The sequence below is a fragment of the Podarcis tiliguerta genome, assembly GCF_965153285.1.
Source record: "Podarcis tiliguerta genome assembly, chromosome: 2".
Classification (NCBI taxonomy): Eukaryota; Metazoa; Chordata; class Lepidosauria; order Squamata; family Lacertidae; genus Podarcis; species Podarcis tiliguerta.
The window spans coordinates 27,842,713-27,857,546 of NC_139535.1; the positions used below are offsets into that span (position 1 = coordinate 27,842,713).

General features: G+C 44.8%; 1 protein-coding gene across 8 annotated transcripts in view; it reads right to left on the reverse strand.

Moving 5' to 3' along the window:
- Positions 1 to 14,834, reverse strand: part of FRMD4B (FERM domain containing 4B) — a 234,606-nt gene that overhangs the window by 17,252 nt on the left and 202,520 nt on the right. For all 8 annotated transcript variants that reach the window (XR_014507531.1, XM_083424796.1, XM_083424795.1 and 5 more), the window contains 6 exons: positions 10,326 to 10,402; positions 8,037 to 8,175; positions 6,533 to 6,674; positions 4,822 to 4,955; positions 4,426 to 4,545; positions 1,585 to 1,813 (listed from right to left, as the gene is read on the reverse strand). Coding sequence is in view for 7 of the 8 variants with exons in the window: in XM_083424796.1 (XP_083280922.1) it covers positions 1,585 to 1,813; positions 4,426 to 4,545; positions 4,822 to 4,955; positions 6,533 to 6,674; positions 8,037 to 8,175; positions 10,326 to 10,402 (841 nt within the window). In the remaining variant the exon portion in view is untranslated. The remainder of the gene's footprint in view (positions 1 to 1,584; positions 1,814 to 4,425; positions 4,546 to 4,821; positions 4,956 to 6,532; positions 6,675 to 8,036; positions 8,176 to 10,325; positions 10,403 to 14,834) is intronic.

A 14,834-nucleotide genomic window follows, 5' to 3' on the forward strand; every position in this document is an offset into this window, starting at 1 on the left:
ATTCCACCTGTCTGTTCATAAGGTCCAAACAATCCACATGAAAGGTTGTTACAGTTCCACAGAATCCTTTCACAGGGTCTAAGACAAGGATTTCCAGAATATTGGCCTTGTTTTGCCATCCTGGGCTTCATCAGTAGTTAAAGCTCATATGTGTTTGGACCTTATGAACAGACAGATGGACTAGACACCATTACACAGATGGACCTTATGCATGAACTGACTAGAGAATGATCTGATCCACTGGGTCTTCTGCTTTGTTCGTTTGTTGAACTTTATGAGTTACTTCCGTTGAAATTTATGAACTGATACATGAATACTTTATTTATCTAAGAACATAGCTGGTTACATCTCGTATGCCTCATCCTATGCAAGGAGGTTCAAGGGGCTGTAACAGAATTTCCAAAGGAGGCAGGAAATCCCCACTGCACAAGAAGCATTCCTCTTGCTTGTCTCTGCATCCAACCCATTACTGTACTCTGTTGACTTAAAATTTTCAGTTCATTGAAAGACACACAGATGCAATACTGAAGTCACGTTATTATCTACAGGTAATAAAAGATGCCCTGCCAGCTACTCACAGCTACATGAACATACATGCAGTTGTAAAAATGGCTGCTGTGCGTAGAAATGACGGCATGGTGGCACATCAAAGGGAAGCAGCTATAGGGCTAGTTGGAACAACTTGGTTTGGAAACTGAAGAGGCCTAATTTGGACTTCTCAAAAGCCATATTTGGGACTCAGGAGCTTCTTCTTCTTTTTTTAAGAGCCCCTGGGCAGACGATGACTGCTGTGCATCATCTAGCCAGTATTTATTCACCCTGCTGTGCATTATACAACTGGCCCTAGATTGTCCCCTGTTCAGGGGGAGCAGCCTCCTCTAAAATCATCATTGCAGCTCTTAGAAAAAAAGCAGTGTTTACAAGCACCTTACAATCCTCTTTCACAATGGGTCTCTTATATAGGCACTGTCTCATTACAACGTTGTTACTTTACAAACTCTTAAAGACAACTGACATATAAAACTATGCACGCTTCATTCTTGCTATCTTGCTGGGAATTCACAACCAGACACCATCTACACCCCCCCCCTTCCCCTTGCTGCCAACCTACACGTCTTAAGACCTAGCTTTAATTATGTGCTTGATTCATAATGCGCCCAGCATTAGCCAAGAGATCACACAACAATTTCTGCTAAAATCAGCATCCGATACTCAACAGAACAAGGTACCACACTAGTTTCGGCTGGGAGATGCCGCCAGCCCTTCGACATACAGCAATTCGTTGGTTTGCGTTCTCCCTCAAACATGCCAGCGCTTGTGCTGCACTTTGAGAGTCTGTTCCCTTTTAACCACATCTTACATAAAACACGGCAGTCAGATTACAGGTAAGCTCCAGACTTTGCTGAACGCAGAGGCTCTAGTTTCTGCTGGGCACGACTGCATCTTTGCCTGCCCTTGGTATCAAAACCATGTTTTTCTTCCACAAGAGAAAAACACACCCAACAAAAAGTACTTGAAAAACAGATTCTCCCCCCCCCCCACAACCTCCCCATCCTCATAAGAATGTTGTTAGATCTCTGTTACCTGGTAAAGTCAGGGTTGATTTCTGTGTAGGCTTCTTTCCACACTTAATCCTATACTCATTAATGGAATTTTCAATCTCCTGAAGCTTTTTCACTGCCTCTATGTACTCCTGTTTCCTCTTCTTCTTCACATTTTTGCATAGGTCTGGCTCACTGGAAAGTTTCTTCACGGCTTCCACCATCTTTTGCTGTATGAAAAAGTTGCTCTCCAGATTCTGCAGAGCTGGGTCCTATGGAGCCAAAATAAAGTAAAATAAAATAGGGATTTCCCACTTTGGAACCTGAATTTAAGCCAAGTCTTTGGTCTTTTGAGGTTTGAACAACAAAAAACAATTGACTTCAGGATGTGCAACAAAGAATAGGGAGGGCTTGTAGGCTCATCTGTACGTAGCACTGGGTGGCCTGCTGTGGTAAGCCAGGGTATTTATAAAAGGCCAACATTTCACACCCGTTTTCAGAACATCTGCCAAAAGCTAAACACCAGACTCTCTCCATTGCCAGTAATGCATTTGCATTGCTATGCTAAGGACAACCTCTTGCCAGGCTTCTCTACAAAAGGGTTAGCAAGGTGTAAACATCAATATAATGATGCCCATAATGCTAGAAGCTTCATTACTCAGTGTTTGTATACAATTATGAAGAGACCAGATGAAAGGAGGCACACACACATAAACCCCAAAGCAGTCCTTATTATTTACCAGACAATTATGCTTCAAAAGCATTCATGTTCATATATACAAACAAGGACCTCGGTTTCTGCTATCCTCACATAAGGGAATGGGATCCTACTAACAGAGAGGTGTAAATAACCCATTAGCCACAAAAAAGTAAAAGCCAGCCAGCCTTCAGGGCAAGTTACTGTTTGAAATACAGAAGGATAAGGTGAAAACCAGAATACGTGCCATCTTTCTCTAAAAGAGAAAATCTGCTTCTGACTTCCACAAGTTCTCCAAACAACACATATTTGTGACTTTGGCAAGAGTGTTCCCGTATCTTATATAAGAAGCATCAATCTAAGGCAAACAAGACCCAGAGAAGCTAAGCTCTTGCCCCAGGCAGCCTCTGCAGCCACCTCGCTATACTATGATTGAGCATGGAACATGGGGGACCTAGTTGCCATTATCCCAGTCCTTCAACATAATCATAAATTGCATCATACATGCCGTGAAAAGATTACTTTAGCTGTTTGTCAGAACTGCAAATGATTTGTGTCTCCCCCGCCCAATAAATGCTTGTCAACACAGGATGCACCTACAGACTGTCAGTATACTGTGGGAGGAATTCAAGAGCACACTGGAACTTTAGGCTTGCACATTTAACGTTTGCAAAGTGGTGGGGAAATGCACTGAAAAGTGTGGGAAGAGCAAATGATTAATGGGAAGACATGTAAACACCTCCATAAGCGAAAACAGGATGAATGCTCATTGTGTCATGTAACTGCCCCAAAAAGAAATCAGAATGAATGCTCAGTACAGTCTACCCACCACGCAAGCTATGTGCAAGCAAATCGAGGGTGAATGGTGAACAAACAGGAGGAAGCCATAGCCAGAGTGCCAAATCGCACTCTAGCTATGTCTTTCCCACCCAATCCATCCCTGGTAGGGTAGGATAGCTTTAGGATTCTGTAGGTGAGGGGAGAATCCTTCTAAAGGGGGTAAAAATTATAGCACAGGCAACACTCAACTGATGCAGGAGTTACGTTTCAGGGATCGCACATAAAGTCAAAATCGCGTATAGTCAAAACACTGTGAGTTCAATGGCGGGTGGGATTGCCAAAGTTATTTTTCCACCCCCTTTCTTATTTTTTAATATTCTTCCGCCAAGAGTGTAAAGCTGCACAAATTAAACGTGCGCAAGTAGTGAGTTACCTGTATTGTGAAGTGGGGGTAGCTGCATGTGGCAACGGGGTTTGAAACCCCAAATTTGGAGCTTATTTTAGTGCTCCTAGCATAGGAACTGCTCCCGATTACGCATTACAGGGGACGTTACGTGCATAAAGCAAGCATGCATGGTGAGGGCCAGTCTCTGAGTATTTCCTTAACAGAGTGCCAATTGGGTAAAACAAAAACCCATGCAACTTGCTTTGGCTTGGTTCCACTCTGCAGTCATGTGTGAAGAGGGCTGTATTCCAGCATGCCAATGTCCCTATATCATTTCCTATATTAGCTCTGAGTTGGCACCATAATGGTATCTGGCAGCCAACAGAAATGGTTGCCTTTCAAATCCATGAGGAATATGGGGGTATTAAGGATTTCTCAAAGTAAATGTGAAACAACTTTGAAGGACAGACCAAGAGGTTCAGGTCAGAGCTACAGAAGTAGCAAGTGCAGAATTCGAGCCTCACCCTCCCTTATGGGGCAGGAACCCCCGCCCCCAAGTTATCAACTCCCTAGGAGAGGTGAAGTATGTGCATTTTCCCAGCTTCCCAGGAGAGGTAAAATGAGTGCAGTTTCTCAACCACAATGTAATTTGGCAGAACAAAATCTATTAAGCACGCCCCTATGTGTTAAACGCTTTAGTGAAACTACTGGCCGAAATTCCCAGCAATTTAAATATTTAAATCTTTACTGAGGACAGATAGCTTTTAAAGCCATTATGCAAGGGCTGAATTCTGCACATAAATAATTAAGTGAGGCTTAATCTTTGTTTCAGAACATGTCTACACAGATTTCCAGCAATCGCCCTATCTGGGATTTCCCTTCACTGACCCAACACAAACCAAAACCAAGAAGCTGCGAACAGCGAAGCCAACATAAGACACAGCATCTGGGAGATGGTCCCAATGACACACGTTTTACAGCCTTGTAAAGTAAGTGAAACCTGCAACGGGGCTTGCACATACCTCCTCGCTGGGAAGCAGGTTGCCATCCAATTTGAAGGCTGTGCCTACACGCCTTCTGACCTGAGGTGGTTTCTCTCCTGTGCCCAGGGGGTATTCCTTTGGCATTTTCCCAGTGAGCTCCTATGGAGGGGAAGAAAAGCAGTATTAGGAAAAATGAGGGTGGACATCATAGGAACCTGCTTCATGCACTCAGAGCGCTGGGTTCACCTAGCTCACTACTGATAACCCCGGCTGGCAGCTGTTCTCTGAAGTTTCAGGCAAGAGTTTTCCTGGCCCTACCTGGGATATATTGGGGGTTGAACCTGGGGCCTTCTGCATGCAAAGCAGAAGCCCTGCCCCTGAGCTACAAGCCCTGTCCTGGACCCACGCTAAAGAAAAGCAAGCAACAGGTCTCACCGCTTCCCGCAGGCAGATTTTCTTCAGTTCGTCAACTTTCTGCAAAAGCTTCTCTTGCAAAAGCTTTTCTTTCTTTTTCAGCTCCAATATTTTCTCTTTCTTTTGCTCTTCGCTGGCCTCTGAATCTTGAGACCCTGTAAGATCCAATGATTTGTAAACTCATTCCTCCTTTTGGACTTAAAGAGTTAGCTGCTGGGTGGGGTGAAGTGGGGTGGATGGCTAACATCTTACATCTTTTCTTAGTTAAAGGTGGCCTTTTCAAAGTTGGACACAACAGAACTAGAGTTAAATTGAAGGGAAAACCTCTGCTGCCAGCCAAGATAGGCAAACATGCATCAAATCTACGTAAAATGGATTACTGTGCCAAAAAAAAAGTGCACTTCAATTTGACCTTTTGAACCTTTCAATTAGAATCCTCCTTCCAAGCAGATTTTCCATATTTGTTGCAGGATCTGTGGGTTGCACATAAATCAATAGAATCGCACAGAATTGTAACTGTAGAGTTGGAAGGAATACACCAAGGGTCATCTAGTCCAAACCTCTGCAATGCAGGAATCTCAACATGCGAGTCCCCCATCCAAACTGAAACCACACAGGACTCTGCTTAGCTTTGCAAATGTGCTAGCAGTTTTATTGCTGTACCACTAGGAGGAACTAATCATCAAACAACGCTTTAAATGTGCATACAGGTGACGTCTGGTATGTACATGTTTTATAGAGAATTCATGGACAAAGTGGTGCAATCCTGCAAAGCTAGGCTTTTCGTTTTGCACTGCAAATCCCAGAATATAGGGCAGCAATTTGGCTGCTGCACCTAAGGGCAGAGTATGCTGAAGGAGAAGGGGACATACAGGAAGCCTCTGTAGGTCACTTGGGTGGGGCAGGAAGGAGAAGGTACTAACTATACCTGACTGCCCTGATATTGCCCTAGGTAAACCTGTGTTGCAGGAGTGGTGTTGACTACACCAGAAATTTTCAACCTTGGCCCTGCTGATGCTGTTGGACAACAACTCCCAGCATCCCAGCCCAGCTACTTGAGACAATGCTCAGGGATCATGGGAGTTGCTGTAGTTCCAACGATGCCCGGGAACCCAAGATGGAAGAAAGCTGGTCTATACCAAGGCTTCCCCAACTGCGGAATGTGGACAACTAGCAGTCTGCAAGCTTCATTTGGGTGGACTGCAGCACACCTGTGAAGCACACTTCTTACAGTTTGAATTCTGTAGAATTTGAATTGCAGGACAACAAAAGGGGCAGGGGAGAAAACAATCTACCTCCAGTGAGACCTGATTTAGAGATCGCAAGCTCTGTCTCTTGCTTCCCTCACCATAAGTCTGTGCAGAAGGGGGGCTGCAGGGGATGGAAGACGATGACTATTATGACCGCGAAGGAACTAGGTTCCATAGGGCAGCATGTTAACAGCCAGAAATGAATTGTTTTAGGAAACTAGAGTTGTTTTATGCAGTGGGATATAAAAAGGGTGAGAGAAAATTGCCAAATCAGCACAAGCTCAGGGAAAAGAAAGGCTGACTTCTCTTGTTTCGATTGTGGTGTGTGTGTGTGTTATAAAAGAGCAATTGTGGATGCGTGATATAGTAGAATTTCACCCATGTTAAGGAAAGACATATTTTCTTTGTACTACATGCAACTGAGTTACATAATACAGACACCTAGACTCCAAACAGAAGACATTTGAAACAATATGTGTTACCTGAGGAGATTAGGCTACCATTGCTGGCCATAATAAGTTGACTCTTTGCTTCCAAAGTGGCTAATTTCGAAACCTTCGGTGTTCCCATCTCTGTTAAGTCCATTGCAATATCGTCCAAGCTTCTGGCTGAGGGGATTTTTGCCTAGAACAATTTAAACACACACACACACACAAAAGTGAGTGATCGTGTACAATCAGCTTAGCCCTAGCGAAGACTCCAAACAAAAGGGAAATAGAAGATGGCCTTTTGCTCCACTCCAAGAGCTACATGCATGCTGTCTCACTATTTAACTTATGTTCTGGGCACTGATCACTAAAGCCAACTTGACTATCTATTAGAGGCTCAAAACGAACAGAAGGGAAAACAGGCAGTAAAAAATAAATAAATAAAAATGCCCCCTAGGCACAGGGCCCTCATATTTACGGGACTGTCTCTCCTGGTATGCCCTGCAGAGAACCTGAAGGTCCATGAATAACCATAGTTTAGAGGTTCTGGGCCCAAAGAAGTCAGACTATCCTCCACCAGGGCCAGGGCCTTTTCAGTGATGGCTCTGACATGGTGGAATGCTCTGTCCCATAAGACTAGGGCCCTTCAGGATTTAACCTCCTTCTGTCGGGCCTGTAAGACAGAGCTATTCCACCTGGCCTTTAATTTGAATTCAGCCTGATCTTTTATTTCCCTTCTCTTCCCTCTCCCTCCCCTTTTTGAAGATTACCCACTCTGGGACCCCACAGCTAATTCTCCCCTGGCCTCCTCGTAGGACTAATTCAGCCAGCTAGCCCCGGTGACTATCAAATGCTTATTAGATGGATTTCCCCCAAATTGATTTTTGAATTTTATTGTTATACATGTTTTTATACTGTGTTTTATGCTGCTTTTACAATTAAGTGTTTTAAATTTGTTGTTAGCTGCCCTGAGCCCAGTTGTCTGAACCGGGAAGGGCGGGGTATAAATAACAATAAGAATATAGGAACAGAATAAGAGTTCTTAAGGGAAGGGCCATGGCTCAGTAGTAGAGCATCTGTCCTGAATGCAGAAGGCCCCGGGTTCAATCCCCGACATCTCCACGTGGGACTGGGAGAGAACTCTTCTCTGCAAATCTAGAGAGCCACTGCCAATCAGTGTGGACAATACTGAGCTAGATGGACCGTTGGTTCTGACTCTGTATAAGGCAGTTTCCTATGATCCCAAAAGGCTTGCTGGATCAGACCAAAGATCTAGTCCAGCAACCGGCTCCTTACACAGACCAACCAAGTGCCTATCTCACCATCAGGACATGAGATGGGAGTATTTGCAAATTAGAAGACAGTTGGCTTTTTTTTGTCTGGTGTGTTCACACAGATGACTAATACAGGTACATGTGCAAGCAGGTGGTTAAGAAAATAGTGTTGTGGCCTCATTTGCAAGTCAGATATAATCTCTCTTGAGGTATTTTTTTTTGATGCAAAAGACAAACTATGCATTTTCAGCAACTAAACATTCCTTTGTCGACGGGTAACTTACTTTGCTTTGTTTCCTGTCCAAGTAAAACTGATGTTGACTGATTGCCATAACCCAGATGGATTTGATCAGAGAAGTGTTCGCATACCAGGTTTGCACTACGAGGCCGCTCTGTCCAAAAGTCCTCCGTGACACCGAAATTCTAAAAACATTAAAAAAAAAAAAAAAGGCTACGTAAAGCGTTTTTTGCTGTTTCTTCAAAAATTAAGAAATAAAAGTTCAGATGAAGTCACATAACAACTCTGTTCTGGTGAGGATGACACCCTCCCCACAAATAATGAAAAATCCTGTTTTCAGTTTGGGTGTTATCTGACCAAGTTCTCAAAAGCTAGTAAACGCATTGCCTGGGCTAAGCCAGGGGTTGCAGCTGCCCATTTGGGAATGGTAGGGTGGAAGGCAGGAAAGCCAAAGGTAGGTGGTAAAGGTAAGGGTAAAGGGACCCCTGACCATTAGGTCCAGTCGCGGACGACTCTGGGGTTGCGGTGCTCATCTTGCTTTATTGGCCGAGGGAGCCGGCGTACAGCTTCCGGGTCATGTGGCCAGCATGACTAAGCTGCTTCTGGCGAACCAGAGCAGCACACGGAAATGCCATTTACCTTCCCGCCGGAGCGGTACTCATTTATCTACTTGCACTTGGACATGCTTTCAAACTGCTAGGTTGGCAGTAGCAGGGACCGAGCAATGGGAGCTCACCCCGTTGCAGGGATTCGAACCACCAACCTTCTCATCGGCAAGCCCCAGGCTCTGCGGTTTAACCCACAGCGCCACAGCAAGAGTTAATGGCAGGTAGAGCCGACTAATTCAAGTTTTGTCCCCATCCTCCCTATTGATCTCTACAAGGGTAACACTAAGGTGGGGAAAGCCAATAGCCAGCACCACCACCTGGAGTTTATGCATGGAGAAGTATTTTATCATGACACACACACACCCATTATGATCTGCAATCTGAAGTAGTATACTCCAGACTCAGGTTTGCCACCTCAGTGAGAAAAAGGTTTCTGTTACACCCAGGCTTTTTTACTTTCCTCTTTGTTAGAGAACTGAGTCACAAATGCAAAACCACTCCCGAGATGTACATGAAGCAGTCTGACCCCTCTCTTCCTCCTCCTCCTCCTTCAGAGCATGAACAGATTATTTTTTAACCAGATCTTTGTCATCAGTCTACATAGGCAGGGTGCCAACAGCATGCCTGTCCAGCCTCTGCAGAAAGGCAGAATTTTTATGAATGACTGCAACTCTCCCTTCTGCCCCACCCATTCCTTGCAGACCAGTGCTTGCTCCAAGAACCCAAGCAAGCCCAGCTGAGAATGATCTGGTCCACCCACCACTTCCACCAGGTCTCCAAAAAGCACACCAGGTCTGCTATGGGATGCCAGCTCCCGTCAGCTCCAACCAGCATGGCCGGTGGTCAAGGATGCTGAGAAGTGTCATCCCAAGACATCTAAAAACATCTGGGAGGGCCACAGGTTCCCTATCCCTGCTCTAGAAAGACCCTACTAAATAAATGTATCCTCCTGTGGACATCTCAGGGAAGGATGTGTATCAATGCAACAGCAACATTACATCCTTCCCCGAGAGTAAGTCACGCAAAACTCAATGCAACTTACTTTGGATTAGCCATGCATAGGGATGCACTCTTAAGCTTCCCTGACATACTCATCCCCTGCTCCCTGTGGTTTTTATGGTGTGACTGTGTAGACTTGGGATTTTGTTAACCTCTGCAGTTCATATGAATTTTTGTGGTATAAACAATGAATGTTTAGTTGTTGTTGTTTTAAAAAAGCAACAACAGCAGTCACAATTAAAGCATGTATTTCGTATTGTACTCTTAGGTTAATTTTAGATACAAGCAAGCAAGTGTGGCGTCTTAGAAATATTGTGCCCAAGCTATTTAGGCACAACTGCAACCGCATACTAAACATCTCTCGTTTATTTACATAGAAGATTTGCAGCAGACATTTCCAGTGGATTCAGGCCTGTAGCGATTTCCCAGCAGGTTTTTACAGCGTGTGCCAGAATTTGTTTTATTTGTCCTATAAAACTGGTGCACGCAGCAACTTTTCATGAGGTGACCGAAACCCACTTGTGCTAAAAGGGAAAAGAAGGGTTGTGATATGTTCGCTTTGTGCCGCCAAAGAGATAAATACTGTGGATGGCACAAGCAATGCAAGCTTAGCCATATATGCGGCGAAACATTAACTTGTGGTGTTCAGTGCAATGGATTTAGGTCCCAGGGGTTCAGCTGCATGACAAACGAATGTTTTGGATATGGCACACAAACACACTGCTTACCTACGGGGATCGTGAACCTCAACAGCAAATTTCTTCTCACGGAAATAAAGATTCTCCAGCTGTTTCCATTGGAATAACTGGAAGAGTGAGAGAAGCAAAACAAGAAAGACAATTATTTAAGAGCCAGCCACATTATTAAGAATTATATTCCACAGAACTTTAATTTCAAAGAAACCCAAATTACAGCAAAGGATTAATTGTGCAAAACAACAACTCACTATGCATTTGTAAGATTAAAAGGACCACGTCATGATAAACAGTACGTAGCTAATTGCATTTTGCAAGTGTGTTTTAACTTCAGGTAGTGGCGTCTCTTACTTACTTCTGCCATCCTCTGCTCATCCTCCAACCCAGAACCAATTTCGGGATTTATGTCTAACAAACACTGCTGTCTTGGGGAGGGTAACTAAAGGCATTCTTCATTTTGAGCCAAAGCAGACTTAATATAAACAACAAAAAGTAATTTCCCTTTCCCCCTCTGACCACCATATATCACTTCCCTATGGGTAAACCACATGTCCAAAGAGGCCTGATATGCTTTGGAGTGGCACGTCAGGTCAGTAGGAGTGGGGAGTGAACCCATCAGTTAAAAACCCCTGGTGTCAGAGGTTTGAAACCACAAGATTCCATGTCCTGCACAGGCTCATTTTTTAAAACTTCATTTCATGGACAGCATCCAAGAGATAGAGTGATGTGATTGCTCTCCCACAAGGTGCAGATGAAGTCCTTTTAAGGAAAACATGCTGGACCAAAGAGACAGACTGGGGATGTTGCCGGTGCACCACTATCCAGCAACTGGTGGAGTTTGCCTTGAGATGGTTTCATAAAAGGCGTAAGAGGGTAGGAAGAAGAACCTTGCTGGATCAGGCCAGTGGGCCACCAAGTCCAGTGTCCTGTTCTCCCAGTGCCCAATCAAATGCCTATAGGAAACTCACAAGCTCTACACAGGCAGTGCACAAGCAGTACTTGCAATAATGATAAAAAAAGAACATGCATTAAGCAATCAGTGATGCTGCACTGACGCAGAAAACAAGAGGGGCAGAGGGGAGCAGAGGAAGGAGAGAAACCACCAAACGATACAGGACATGCACACAAAAACTGTCGGTCTTCTGCAGGCTCAGAAAGAAAAATTCAATGCATCTACAGAACAATTCTCTTTCTATGCGCAACATTTCGCCCCCTCTGTACTTAGTGGAAACAGGGAATCACAGAGATTATCGTCTCGTTTGCCTTGGGGCAGTGAGTGTTGTGCACCTGTCTAGCTTTTTTTAATAAAAAAAAATCCATTGTAGATCGATGAGCTAAAGAGGGATTGGCGAGCTCACCCTAACTGAGCCTCAGTTGGAAATGAAAGTGCAATCCATCTGCAGTATGCAATTCTCACAGACAACTTTGTTAGCATGAAAAATAAAAAAAAGAGGCATGGGGGTTAGGGGGAAGAAATTAAGGAAGGCATTTAAGTTTCGCTTGGACTGTTTGTAAATAACAGAGCAAAATTATGATCTCTCCAGCCATGGTTTAACTCAAGTAGTGTGGTAAAATTAAACATGTTTGGAGACACCTAATGCCTTACTTGGACCATTCCCAGATGCATAGAAGTGGAGGAGCATGTAGACAAAAGTACGGAGTGTTACAATGTGCAGATTCATCAAGCACACCACAATGACACAGTATGTGGGCCGCATACTCTGTGAAATGGGAGCTATCAATGGGAAACATTAGGCACCCGTGGGCTACGCAGATAACATTTCTATGGTTTGTGCTCAGTAAAGACGTTCATTGCCTTCCTGTGCACACTTGCTTGGGAGTAAGTACCACTGGGCACAGTGGGACTTGCTTCTGAACAAGCATGCGCCGGATTGTGCTGCAAAGCCAGCTGTGGCTACGTGCAGGCACAGCTAAATAAGCCACACTCAGTTAACTCAGTTAAAATTAAGAACACACAGAGAGCCCTGCTGGGTAAGACCAAAAGCCTATCTAGTCCAATGTCTTGTCTCCCACAGTGGCCAATCCGCTCTCTCTGAAAGCACACAAGTAGGAAATGAGGACAACAGCAGTCTACCCACTCATCCCCACCCACTCAAACAACGACAACAACCTGGAATCCAGAGGCTTGCTTGTGTCCAAGCATGAACTGTATCAGGCTGCATAGGTCTCTTAAGCAGCTTCCTTTGAAGAGCCTCTGCTCATGCTTCAGTTTAGCCCAGCAGGCTTGATGCATGCATTCTATAGTGTAAGAGATAAATCGCAGAATTGTAGAGTTGGAAGGGACCCTTGGGCTCATCTAGCCTAACCCCCTGCAATGCAGGAGTATGCAGCTGTTCCATAGCGGGATTGAGCTTGTGACCTTGGTGTTATCAGCACCATGCTCTAACCAACTGAGCTGATACTAGAAGGAAAGCAATCTCCCCCCCACCTCAAATTTCACGTGGCCTTGTGAACAGATGCTAAGCAGTGAGATTTCTAACTGCATCAAGGTAAAGGTAAAGGACCCCTGGACGGTTAAGTCCAGTCAAAAGTAACTATGGAACCTGGAATAAACAAATAAACCAACAGTATTCTCTGGGATATGGTGACTAGTAGCGATTTCACTGCAAAGGGACAGTGAAGAGTAACCTTGGGGAGAATTCAACATCCCTCCCACACACACACACCCAAAAGGGGCATGTGAACTTTATCCTTACTCATATTGCCGATAGAGGCCCTGGAAGCAGTGCTGCTGACGCTATGATTTGAATTAGTTTGGCACCCGGTGCTGGCAGCAGTGGCGATGCCTTGGGGGCCTCTTCGTGAAGCCTCAGACAACGCAAGAGGTGTTGCACAGCTCTTGAAAGCAGCTCCATATGCCGGCTTTCCATGGGAACAGGAAGAAACAGTGGTGGAAGAATAGGGAACAAACGGGGAAGAAGTAGGGCTTGCAGAGGGTGGAGAAAGAGGAAACTGGAGTGAGCATGTGAACAGGACATGGCAAGGAAGAGGGCAGGAGTCTCCCCATGATCTTCCAAAAATGCCTCTCTTACCACAGTCAGAAGATTAGCGAATTATTAGGAACACAGGAAGCTGCCTTATACCAACTCAGGTCAATTGTTCATCTAACTCAGCATTATCTACACTGCAAGGCAGAAGCTACCCAGTATTTCAGGGGGGGGGGGCATGGTCTCAGCCCTACCAGGAGATGCCCAAGATTGAACCACTGATGCCAGAGGTGCTCTGCCACTGAGCCTTGGCCTTTCCAGAGATGGTCATAGGACACAGGATGCTATATTATGCTGAGTCAGACCACTGGCCCATCTACTTCAGTATCGTCTACACCAGTGGTAGGGAGCCTGTTGTTCTCCAGATATTGTGGGACTACAACTCCCATCACCCATGACCACCTGATGGGAGCTGTAGTTCCAGAACATCAGGAGGACCGTGGGGTCCCTATCCTTGGTCTATACTGACTTGCGACAGGTCTCCAGGATTTCTGACAGAGTTCTCTCTGAGCCTTAGCTGGAGCTGCTGGGGCTGAACCTGCAACCTTTTCCATGAGAAGTTCGTGATCTGCCACGGAGCTATAGGCCCAGCCAGTATTCCATATCGAATAATGCCAATGGTCCATAAATAATTGCCACCTTCTATACCCGACCTACGCAAATACACCTTTTTCTAATTTATCAGCCAGTTCTCTCTTGGAATCATAGAATTGTGGAGTTGGAAGGGTCCACGTGAGTCATCTAGTCCAACCCCCTGTAATGCAGGAATCTTTTGCCCACAATCCTGAGATTAAGAGTCTCATGCTCTACCAGGTTATAGCTGCCCTCTTAGTTGCTTAGACCTTGCAGAAGGAAGTGGCACAGCTTCCTAAAATTCTCCTCAAGGAGCGCTAGAAAAAAGTTTTCATAGCTGTCCTGCCCACCAAAGGTCAATCTGGAGGCAATGAGTTTAGACAGGTGTGGTCAATACTGTGATTTAGCTATAAAGTCCTTTGTTGCTGATGTTGATGGAGCAGCTGAGACGGTGCTAAAGGGTTGATATTAAACTAAGAAAAGAACATCTCTACACATTGGGCAAACTGAAATGAAAGACAATGCAGCACACTTCCAGGTTCCACCAAACTTCTGCTCCCATGTGGAATTATTTGCTTTTGTTTTATGAATGCTATTGTTCATCAACACATACACTGCAGTAACTGTGCTTGGGTGCCTCTGGCACAAAGGGCGAGGGTGTTTGGCTGTTTACCAGAAGGTTGGTGGTATGAGCCCACCCAGGGATGGCTGTAGACAGGATTCCTGCATTGCAGGGGGTTGGACTAGATGATTTTTGGGGTACCCTCCAACTCTACAATTCTGTGAGATAGTACAACTGCAACTTTTCATTCTGCTCCTATTATTGTTTGCTTGAGAGTAAGTGCCAGTGTTCAATATGGTTTACTGCCAAGAATATCTGCAATCTATACACACTTATCTGGGAGTAAGTCCAACATCTGAATAAACATGCATAGAAATCGCATTGTTAGTGTGCATAGGA